The 11,829-nt window shown below is 39.7% G+C and overlaps 2 protein-coding genes across 2 annotated transcripts in view; one reads left to right on the forward strand and one right to left on the reverse strand.

Annotated features, from left to right (window-relative positions):
• Positions 1-1,342: 1,342 nt before the first annotated feature.
• Positions 1,343-6,839, reverse strand: LOC306972534 (NAD-dependent protein deacylase sirtuin-5, mitochondrial-like). Its single transcript, XM_079569198.1, has 9 exons — positions 6,819-6,839; positions 5,492-5,607; positions 5,233-5,366; positions 4,790-5,015; positions 3,961-4,048; positions 3,832-3,885; positions 3,382-3,505; positions 3,153-3,268; positions 1,343-2,437 (listed from the first exon to the last, which is right to left on the reverse strand). Exons 2-9 carry the CDS (start codon positions 5,592-5,594, stop codon positions 2,374-2,376), a joined length of 909 nt encoding a protein of 302 aa, XP_079425324.1. The 5' UTR covers positions 5,595-5,607; positions 6,819-6,839; the 3' UTR covers positions 1,343-2,373.
• A 567-nt stretch (positions 6,840-7,406) lies between these two features.
• LOC306972511 (phosphatase and actin regulator 1-like) overlaps positions 7,407-11,829 on the forward strand; it is an 85,264-nt gene continuing 80,841 nt past the window's right edge. The window contains exon 1 of the mRNA XM_079569168.1: positions 7,407-7,705. Within this exon, the coding sequence (XP_079425294.1) occupies positions 7,594-7,705 (112 nt within the window). The 5' untranslated portion in view covers positions 7,407-7,593. The remainder of the gene's footprint in view (positions 7,706-11,829) is intronic.

An 11,829-nucleotide genomic window follows, 5' to 3' on the forward strand; every position in this document is an offset into this window, starting at 1 on the left:
ACATTATTTTAGAACCTTTTGACTATCGAAATCATGCGAAATGAAAATAAGACTTGTTTGCAGTCATGATAGGAACTGAATGAACAAGGTGCACGGCCTCGTCTGTCCTGTCTCACTTTCTCTATTGGCACAAGCACCAACTACCCTGATGGCTTCTTCATGAGCCTCATTACATTATCATAACACTGCCCATTCAACATAACCTTCCATGGATAATTTGCATTAGCTGCCGGCTCTGGGACGCTCTCATTTCCAGTGCCGCTCCAGTCTAACCATATTAGTCCAGTCAGTGGGTTAGAATAAACAGTGAAGTGAAGTGCTGGCTTTAGTGTTTATTTAACAGACATTGTATATTGGCATTGCTCTGCCCCTCCATTCACCAGTTTTCATTATAATTATACTGGTGTCCAATGATACTTGATACAGGATTATGACAAAGAGGTTGTTCTAGCGTCTCTAGAGTCCAAATGTTTACAGCTTGAGAACAGCCTTGAAGGAGTTTAGAGAAGTGAGCCAGCCAACTGGATACATTCTTGGAGAAATGAAAGGGCACTGCTTTATACACAGTTTAGGATGGAATTTGGTATTTAGGCAAAGACTAAAACACCACACGGCTGTTCTAGTCCTTGCTGTTCTTGATCTGACCAATACATGTGTTGTTTGTTAATTAATTAATCAATGAAGAACAGCAGGGTGAACAGAAAGTAAATGTGGGATGGCCTTGTGGTCAATGGCTATGTTTACATGGCCAGAAAAATCAGATAACCGAGTAATCAGATAACCCAATAATCAGATCTGATGCATTTATATTCACTTCAGACATCTGAGAATCTCATCACAGCAACTGAATGTTCTCCCCACCCCTCCCCTCAATCATCTCTACCTGCAGAACCAGATGGAGATGATTGAAAGTCCATATTTGGACATGGAGTCAAAAGGCTCCATGTGGCTTTATATTCCTGTGCATGACAGACCGTACTATATTACTATATCTTTTAATCTGTGACATTAGTTTGGCCTTTTTGTTAGTTTATACACAAGTGTGAAAGATCAGATAGAAATCAGATTATACCGTTTACATGTCTATTCAATAATCTGAGAACTCCAGAAATCACATTCCGATCAGATTTTTGGCCTCCATGTAAACGTAGCCACTGAATGGGTTAGTAAAATTGTATTTTAATCACATGATTATAATGTATGTCACAAATATGGGCAGAAAACACCTGCGCACTTTTAGTGTGATATTTATTTCAAATGCATTTAGAAGATTTCAGTTAGAAACTGTTACATGAAACCACAAAGACAAAGTTATGACTGCATTATCTGAGTTGTAAAAAAGAAAATCAACCATGTTATTATTGTTTCCATTTTTTCATCACAGCACTTTTTAGTGAGCGAGATACATTAGGCATACAAGTGTGAGATTACCATGTTATGACCGAATTCATATATTTATAAAAACAATCACATGATCCGCTTCAAAATATCTAATGGGCAATGTGTGTAACCTAAAAGACTGACTCATACACCATAAAAGTTCAAAATTGTCCATGGTCAGTGGCAAAGTCTGTGGAATGTAACATTTAACAATATAAAACCAGCTTTTGGAAATGTCCCTGTAAACGATTTGGTTCGAAGGCACAAGATTGCCGGGGCCCTTGTAAAAGAAGAGAGAGACAGAGAGACACTGACACAATAAGGAATATTGATCCCAGCAGTATAGTCTTTGTTACATCCACCTATTAGAACGCTATAATATTTGCATACATGTGTTGTGCGTTTCCTTTAGGCATAGACGTTATTGCTTGAATCTAGCAGCAAATATGTATAAACAAAATCAAACTAATTCCAGTTATATGAGCCCATAAGGTATAGAGAAAGCATTCTTCTTCAAACGCAAAGCTACATTTTGATTCCTATCTGAAGCATCAACAGCTGATTTGAAGGCAAACATTTGGAGTAAGCATAACATTGCATAGGTTGCGTTCACGTGACATCACAACATTGTAAACATCCTACAGTTTAAAATTGAGGCGATGCGCGGCTCAATTTTGTCTCTGTAATTCCGGGGTTTATCCACGTGAAACAAAAACTGTCACAAAGTAACACAAATGACTGAGTTTAAATGATTTTCACATACAGGTGTCCAAAGGTGGTATCAAAACATTGACTTGGTAAAGGACTTTCAGCCAAAAGATTAACATGGCAGGATTGGAGACCTAATCCCTCACAAATAACGATCAGGTCGACCATTTGTATATTATCTATCATTCTCCTATAGAGTTGTATCGGCACCTGACCTGACTTCATGACATCATCAAATTGTACAACGTGAACGCAACCTATTGGTTTCAGTCTGTAAGGTCAGAATTAAGATTTAAGAGGTGCCAAAGCTGGAGGCACTGTGGTTTCACATGGTCCCGAGAAATGATACCTGAAAAAAAAAAAAAACAGGAAACGAATGATTTATATAGCAAAATAAAACCCACTCTGGTTCTAGAAGTAATAATCCCATTCATTTTTTCCATAGATTTAAAGCCACACTGCGTAGCATTTCACCCAAAACATAGAATAAAATAAAAGCATTTATTTTATTACAGATATTTTTGTTGAAAAACTAAATTAACAAAATGTCTATGCTGCTCAATTCTCCTAAGAACTGTGTAACTTTACAGGGAGTGGGGCGTCTCCAGTTCGTCTCCATGGAGATTTGGACTAAAGGCAGCCAAATATGGGACATACTGTAAGTGAGTTAGACATGTTCTCATCCAAGTCCATACTTTGATTATCCACTGTAAATATATCCTTTTCTGTGTCGAGCAGTCATTAGAAGCATGTTTTGTTTTGTTGGCTACAGGATGGTCCAAAACGTTACGCAGTGTGCCTTTAAAATAAAATAAAATGCAAAATGTGCAAAGTGTGTCAAAACACAAATATGGGCAAGTTGTGTCAATGTAACAAAGCCTTGAAATAAATTTACTGTATACATGCGCAAACCTCTGAGCATTGAAGATTGATTTTTTTACTTGAAAATGTATTTATTTATCAACTTGAGGACTTTATTATACTTATACATCTATTGATGATCATTTAGAAAGCATATTCATTTTGAAAAAGGCATGCAAATGTGCAGGTTGAAATTGACTTACGTAAAATACTCTGTTTTGGGACTTGTGCTCAGGTTGAACTCTGCAACAGGGACTCCTCTTGAAGCCACCCGTGGGCCAAACATGGCGGCGGGGTAAACAATGGAAGATGTGCCCACCTGAAGAGAGCAAAGGTTGGTATGTTTTATTTTTTGGTTTATTTTTTATTTTTTAACCTAGCACATCAATTGGAAGTCTCAAACTACAAACACACACAAAAAAGACAACTCACCACTAAACAGAGATCACACTCTTCCAGTTCTTTTTCCACTTTAGTCAAAACATGTGAATCCAAAGTCTCTCCAAAAAACACCACATTAGGCCTCAGGAGACCATGGCAGTCCTTCTTCTCACACCTAATAGGCCATCCAAGTAAAATGATTAAAACGTGCCTCAGCAACATGCACTTTGTTTATTTTACTGACATATTGTGTGTTGGATGAATATAAAGAAGGAAATAGATTTTCCACATGAACCCAGAAAAAAAGGCAACGTTTGAAGCTCAATACTGCCCCCAAGAGGATGGCTGGGCAAAACGCATAGTTTGAGGATTTTGATTTTGTTTTATGGTGGGTTTTAATGCTGAAGTTCGATTAGTGGTTTGCAGAAGGTATTCATAAGTTTTAGAAAAAATCATATGGGTTGTTATTAAAAGAAGATCCAGTATACTGTGTAATCTCACCTGGGCAGCTTATCCACAGGAATCTGGGCATCAGCCACATCGGGGTCAGGTGACCTGTAATGCAAACATGGCGATTTAATCTCATTGGTCAAAGTAAAAAGATTAGATAGTGTAGACTGCAGCTCGTACCCTGTGCCCTTCAACGCTGCACATATGGGGCTGTGCTTGTTGGAGTGCACATGGCCACAGCTCACGCAGCGAGTCTCCATCAGATTGCCTGCAGTGACACAAAACACAGATGTTTTGATTTAGACCCTTCGGACCGACGGGAAACATCTTTCTCACAGCGGAATTGACAGCATGATGTCTGGTCTCAATCACTGAGTTCATAAACGATTTATTTTTATAAGTAAGTGTATTATATTGCTGCCTGTATTTGATAGAGACAGCTGCACAACGACGAAGCCTGAAAGATAAACTGGAAATGATTTGCATAATGTATGTACACACATCCAGTAAACATTCAAAGACAGAAAAAAAACATCAACCACACAAACGACAGCTTTTGAAACAGTCATAAAAAGAACACCAGTAAACACTGCTCATTCCAAACCACTGGTAAAATTACTGGCAGTGAATCACTGTATTCCTGGTTAAACCAAGAGGGCTCGCTCGTGGGTTCCAGTAACCATTACCATGCTGGGTTTAGAAATTGCTAGATGCAGCTTAGCGCAAGAGCTAAAATTACTCACATGGAAAAACGTATTGTATTAAGGGGATCTCAAAGCAAAAACCTTTAGTCCAACCGTTTCCCGTATATATATATGATAAACACTAACAGATATGAATAAAAGGTATAGCCATGTGTGCTAATAACCACAAAAATTATATTATTATTTCATCGTATTACTGAGACCAAGATCTTTCTCCGATTAGCTGCAAAGTAATGTATGTATTGTGCAATTCTCCTCTTATCTTTTGCCGCTTATAAAACGCAGCAATACCATTAAGGCCTCACCATGAATCTTAAGCACACGCTTGGATCCAGCTTTCAAATGCAGGTCATCTATGCACTGCGTGATGACAACCACATCTCTTCCCTGCGCCCTCAGCCTGGCCTCACACTCGGCTATGGCGTAGTGAGCAGCTGTGGGCTTCTTGTCCATCACCAGCTCCCTTCTGTAGTGGTAGAACTCCCAGACGCGAGAGGGATAGCGAGAAAAGGCCTCTGGGGTGGCTAAGTCCTGTAATGAAACATATAAACGTTGAAATATGATTCACGATTGATTCAATCACGTATTATATTACACAGCAAAGAACATTCATGCTCGGCCAATGGATAAATCTTTTGAACAGTGTGAATGTGTTATGTAAACCCACTCAATATCACAACACTGACAGACACCTGGAAAACGTCCACTTTAAAAGCAGTTTTGGCTTTATACTTTGGTTTGTTTGTACCTGAGATTTCCACTTCCTCCAGGATTCATGTTGTCCTCGAAAGGTTGGCAGGCCACTCGCTGCAGCGACACCCGCTCCAGTCACAATGGCTATGTGCTTGGCTTTGGAGAGGACTTGACGAAATTCTGTCATATCTAGGAGAGAGTTCGAGAAAATGTGACTTCGGTTTATAATACATTTTTCATCTCATTATGAAAACAGAGCAGACAAAACATATTGCATGGTTTGCGGCTAGTTTTTATTATTATTTTTTTTTTACTTGCGCTGGGTCTTGCTCCTTCGATGGTCTGTGGTCCTGTTGTTGCCTGAGAAGAGCACATGCGAAGGCCAAGTGCAAAGATGGCGCGTCTTTGGAGAAGCATCGTTGTTCTTTTGCTGAACAAGAATAGAACCCATAAAACAATAAAAGGTGTTCTTCAAAACTACACAATGTATGCATCCTGCAATATTCTATTTGTGTAATTTAAATGCATGACAAACATTTGATTACATTGATCAATAGGCGATAATACAAGATAAAATGCTATTGTATTATTACTATTATCAAAACTTGTGCACTCACGGTGATGTTTGCACTGTGACACTATTCAAACTTGACTAGATAAATGCACCTGGACAATTTTGCAAGAACTGGCCTACTTTACTGTAACAGACCATTTGTTATCAGCCAACTGCTTTCACAACAGTCAGTCTGTAACATCCTATCAGCCAATTCGACTGGGGATTGAGTCATTGTTTTATTATCATCTATGTGAATGATGCATCTTGATAATTTGTTTTGTGGAATATATGGGTAGTTCGCCTTTAAGAAAATATTTAAGGTAGACATACAAAAGGGAAGCCAGCCAAGCCACAACACAAATGGGCGCACCCAAACCGTGAACAAGAGAGAACAGGTCTAACAGCATGATCTGTCCTCTGGCCATTCCACATAGAGATAATCAGCTTAAAGGCCCTACCTGACTTTTGATTGCAAGCCATGAAAGAGGAAGCACAGAATTTAAGTGTTACTTGTGGTTCAAACTCATTCCTAACTTTCCTAACATGTTTGTAGCATCCATATTTTTCACAGGGGCGAGTTTATAGGCTCAATTCACAACTTGTAGGATCACTTCTCGGGGTCCCATTCACAGAAATGCTGGAAAACTGCTTAAGTTCATGAAATTGATGCATATGCTTTGTTTCTCCCACTAATGTCTACACTAAAGAGGGGCATTTTTTTTGTTTTACCACTATTAGACAAACAAAAATATAACAGGTATTGCCCCTTTAAACCAATAGCCTACGCATTTGGCTAACAAACATCTAGCTTCTTATTATTGGCATTAATATGGCTCCAAAGTTACAAATTCCAACGCTGTTTTCGTGTCACTTTGGGAACTTTCAGTAAAACAAATACAATCTGCACGTGCTATACGTGCTGTACGTGCTGCACGCGCATATCAGGCTAAAGATGGTAAAATCTGGACGTGCCCAGAGTCACATTAGAAAACATAACCCGAGCAAACAACTCAAGAACAGTGTAGTAGCACACGTCGTTCAATTGAAGATCGTGAAGAATAGCTTGGCATGTTGTATTTACTTACCGATATAGCCACTAAAGATATAACGTCACAACTGCAGGGCAGCTTCTCGTTCTTGTTTACAAAAAAAAAAAAACAATCAGCACGGGAGATCGTAAACCATTTTACACTGTCGTAAAAATGTCACAAAAAGTCAGATGGAAACAATTGTAATGAGAGGTTGCCCTCTAGCGGCAGACCGTGCTCATTACAGTCAGGGTGAGTCATTACATTACTCCATTCAAATCTTTCATTCAGCGTTTCCCTCCTCCTCCTCTCTCGCTCCCTATCGCTCTCTCCCCTCCGTCACCAACCCCCCCCCCCCCCCCCCTCTCTCTCTCTCTCTCCCTCGCTCTCCCTCGCTCTCTCCCTCTTATCCCCCCTCTCCTTCAAAGCCAATGACTTGTAGAAATCACTCGATTTGAAAAGGCTTGATTATGCAATGGTAGTCTAACCATTATTTGGCCCATTGTGTTCCCTATGGCCAACCAATTTGGATTCAAAGTTTGGCCCATTACAACAATTGCTGTAGCCTATTATATCAGAACTTGCCTTGACTAAAGACTGGGCTGTGATGCAGTTGGTAGGAGGCTATTTATTTCTTCATTCACACATTGAGCCAGTAAAGCAGCCGCTGCCCCCGCCTCTCCCTCCCGGTGTGTAAACAGCCTCCCCCTTCTCCATCTCAGATTCCGTCAGTAGAGACCTCGTGAGTGAGTGGCCGTGCGTGCTTCTGCTTGTGCCAGCCAGGCAGCCGGACGGCCAGGCAGCAGTCATCTGTGGACATTGGTTCAAATTGATGGCGACCATTCCAGACAGTGGCACAGACCGCCGCCCCATCAGGAGATTGCGCTCCAAAAGCGACACCCCGTATCTGGTGGAAACTCGATTCTCGTTTAACCTGCGACCAGGTAGGCGCGTCCGTCTTCCTCGCACACGTGCCACATGTCAGCGTACTGTTATCACACAGGCTGCATCATCTGAATGGTCATATTCATATTATCATGTCAGTGTGGCCTCTTTGTTGCATTAGATGGACTTTTTTTTTCAATGATTATTTTAGGATGCAGTATTATGCAACTTTGTTGTCTGCCCTGCCGAAGTCCATGCATTGAAAGGATGAAAAGTGTGTAAGCTTGTGTTAACATTGTTATTTATTGAGCAGTTGTATGCCCCATCATCTCATTCATTGCTGTTACATAAGATCAAACGCCAGAACGCGCACTGTAGTAGCTTGAGGTAGGCCTACGTTTGGCGCTGTAGGTCCATCATAGCGCATGGGACATCCGGCTGGTGTGCTGTAAGATGTGCAGACTCCAGATTGTTGAGAGGGATGAGAAATGATTAGCATCTTTGCCTGCCTTGCAGAGTGTATTGCATCCTCTGTTACCATGGTGACTTGACATTTTGCTGACTGTGCGTCAGGTGCACAGAGCTGTTGAAGCCTTTACATTTACATGGCTCCCATATGTTTATATGTTTGACTGCTTTTCTAACGTTGCATTGACATCGCTATGCAAATGACTAGGCCTATAATGGGAATGATATTATAATTTTTGTCTTCTAGGTATGTGATTCTTGCCCTTTATTTTCATTGGCTTCTTATGATTGACTTGCTGGTCAAGTGCTTGCTGTCTGGGAATTGTTCTGTAGGTGGGCATAGGCATAAGCATTACACCACTGGCCAAAAGACTGCAGTTAATTTAGTCAGTCAATAGGGCTGAAACAACTAATCGATTAATCGACAATTAATCGATTACTAAAATAGTTGTCAACTATTCCAGTAATCGATTAATCGTTTTCTAGTAAACACAGACTAAAATTGAGCAAAAAAGACATGACAATTATGTATTTTGGATGAAAACCTACTTTGTTTTTTAAAGTTAGGGTCTGCAGTGTTTTGTACATTGTAAATTTCATAAATATCTGTCTTTGTCTCGTCCAATCAAAGCAGAATTAGCACAAAGAGCCTCCTACAAACGTTTACTTTAAGTTTACTCCATCCACGTGTCCTCAAGCGGCGCCACTTTAGCTTTATGTGATAAAATAAAATAAAAAAATACAATTTCCATGCACCTTTCACAGCCAAGCGATTAATCGATTAATCGTAAAAATAATCGGTCGATTAATCGATTACCAAAATAATCGTTAGTTGCAGCCCTATCAGTCAACAATGTTTTAAAAATATGCCACAAAAACGCATTATATCATGAGAGAGTAAAGTTACATCATTGTCTGATCTCTGACCTAAAACAGTAGGTTACAATACTGCCTTGTACCTGTGTGTTATTGTAGGACATTTGATTTTGGCTCTGTGCTCCATTTTGATTCCTCCTCTCAACAGGACCACATACAAAGCTCTCGAATGGCACGGGGGCGATTTTTACAAGAGCGGTTGTTGACTCACTTCCACCTAAAGAAGTGGAGCAGAATTTAGCTTGCTTATTGCCAAGGAAACCAAAAAGTCGAGGTACTTTTCTGTCTGTGCCCAGGTGCTTTATCAACACGATTGGTTCAAGATGAGATAAATGTTCGTGCTTAAACTAAGTCAAATATTCCGTGATGTCATATTAAAGTGTGGTGATCGAGAAATGCTTTGGCAACTGCAAGAGTCTTATTGCCAACAGTTTAGCAATGTGATTTGTTAAATGATGGTTTGTGTCTTACAGCTTGAATGTTCACAGCCAATGCATCTTAAGTAATGCTGAGACTGGCTTGATAAAAGATCCATCTTCTTGTACATGCTTTTCCCACTATGAGACTAATCCCTTTGGAAACATACTCTATCAAATGACATTTGGTTTATAAACTTGAATGTGTATCGGATCGGCCCCTGAGTATCGCGATACGTATCGGATCGTGACAAAAGCGTATCATCCCTGCCCTAATAAAACACAGCAAATGCCACCTCATAAAATGCTCGACTTACCAATTACCACCAGGCATCATTAAATCAGGACTGGTCTAAAAAGGGTCTGTTAAATTGGACCAAATTATGTCTAAACCGGTTGCAAACCATGTCTATACTAGAAAAACGTCCAACCAAAGCGATAAAAAGTACCACCAGTGATGTGCTTTGCATCTTCTAGTTTTTACCCATAAAACCATCACGATACGGTGTTCAGTGTCTGTTTTCCTCCATTGCCGACACAGCGTTTGTTTTGTATCCAGAGAGTTCTTCTATTTACTCACTATTCAAGTGCAGCGGCATGTTTACAGTCTGCAGACAAGCAAGAAGAGCTCCCAAATGTGCGCTTGAAGCTGTGTGTCGACTAAAACTGCATTTTTGCTCACTCAACGATTGGGACAAGTCAAGTCATTACTTCTAATTTGGAAGTTGCAGGAAAACAGGATTTGTGTGTGCGTGTGCGTGTGCGTGTGCGTGTGTGTGTGTCAGTGTGGAGAATATTTTGGAGAGATTGAAATTGCTTTGGTAACAAGGTCGACACTAATAATTCCAGCTTTAAAAAATGTTGTATAATAGAGCTATAAAACACTGATTTAAATTGGGATAAAGCATTTATTGATGAGCATTCCTTTTAAGAGATGCTCTTTCAGTTGTCTTTGTTACTGTAAATGGTGATTGGCGGTTAGATCGCAGTACCATCCGGTGCATGTTGTTGTTGTGTTCTTGGGCAATGCACTTGAGGCACTCATATTTTGCTGGCAGCTGCTGTGGCACTCTACCCCAAGGCGAATTTCTCTCAAGGACATCGTCAATAAAGTTTGATTTCACCTGCCATTTTTGAAGGATGGGCGGTAGGGCTGCACGATATTGAAGTGACTTGCGATATGCGATACGGCTGTGCAATATCGCGATAACGATATTATTGCGATATTTCACCAAACACGATATGTTACATTTTTTTCAGCAAATTGTGTCAAAAGAAGACTTAAAAAACACCCTATCAGGACCAAAACAAGGGTAGAATTTAACAAAGCCAGTAAATGTTAAACTAAAACTGAACTTTTACACATGACTTCAATGCATGAGTTTGAGTTTACAAAAAAAATGGGTCGATCTCAGTCAGATGAAGGCTATGGTGATGTTGCGATATATTGTGGCTTCTCGCGATACAGATATTGCATCAGCTAATATCGCGGTACGATATTTTTCGCGATATATTGTGCAGCCCTAATGGGCGGTGGCCAGAGAGGCCGTTGATGCAGACTGGTGACCATGTTTCCAGCAGCAGATCAGCTCAACATTGGATTAAGTATAGTGTGCCTGTATGTCCTCATCCCGGGATCTTTTCAGGTGTGTCCTCATAAGAAAATCCAATTCAGAAGTACATTTTGAATACCGAAGTAGAATTAGGTATCACTTTATTTTACAGTACCTTGATACATTGTACCTAACTTAATTAAGTACAATGTAATGTACAATGTAACAATGTGTAATAACCTGTACCAATGGGTTAGATCAGTGGTTTTCAACCTTGGGGTCGCAAGACAAATTTGGGGGGTCGCCAGATCATTTAGATAAAATATACATATTTTCATTAGCATATAATCAAATGTTTTATTGTAGCATGTGTTTGCTATTTTACCAGAGTGCCATTATTTGATCATAGTTTGATCAATTTTATTTCAGCCATTTGTTTTTTTCTTTGTTTTTTAAGAATTATGTAGGCTAATGTTCCTATTTTTTACGGTAAAATCCGGGCGGGGGGTCACGAACCCCTTTACCTGTTATAATGAGGGTCGTGGCTCCAAAAGGTTGAGAAACACTGGGTTAGATACACAATGGAATAACTTGTATTAGTACTTTGTAGGTATGTAATGTAATAGGACACAAGACCCTAGGGTTAGGGCTTAAGGTTAGGTTTAGGGTTAGAGTTATGTATTAATTACATTTTGTACCTACAAACTACAAATACATATTATTCCATTGTGTATCTAACCCATAGGTACACTTTATTACACATTGTTACAGAGCACATTACATTGTACTAAATTTAGTTAGGTACAAGGGTAGTGTGAAATAAAGTGTTTCCTAGAATTATACAGTACTACTACATCATGTAGCAATATC

Source organism: Gobius niger, assembly GCF_951799975.1.
Source record: "Gobius niger genome assembly, chromosome: 13".
NCBI classification, from domain to species: Eukaryota; Metazoa; Chordata; class Actinopteri; order Gobiiformes; family Gobiidae; genus Gobius; species Gobius niger.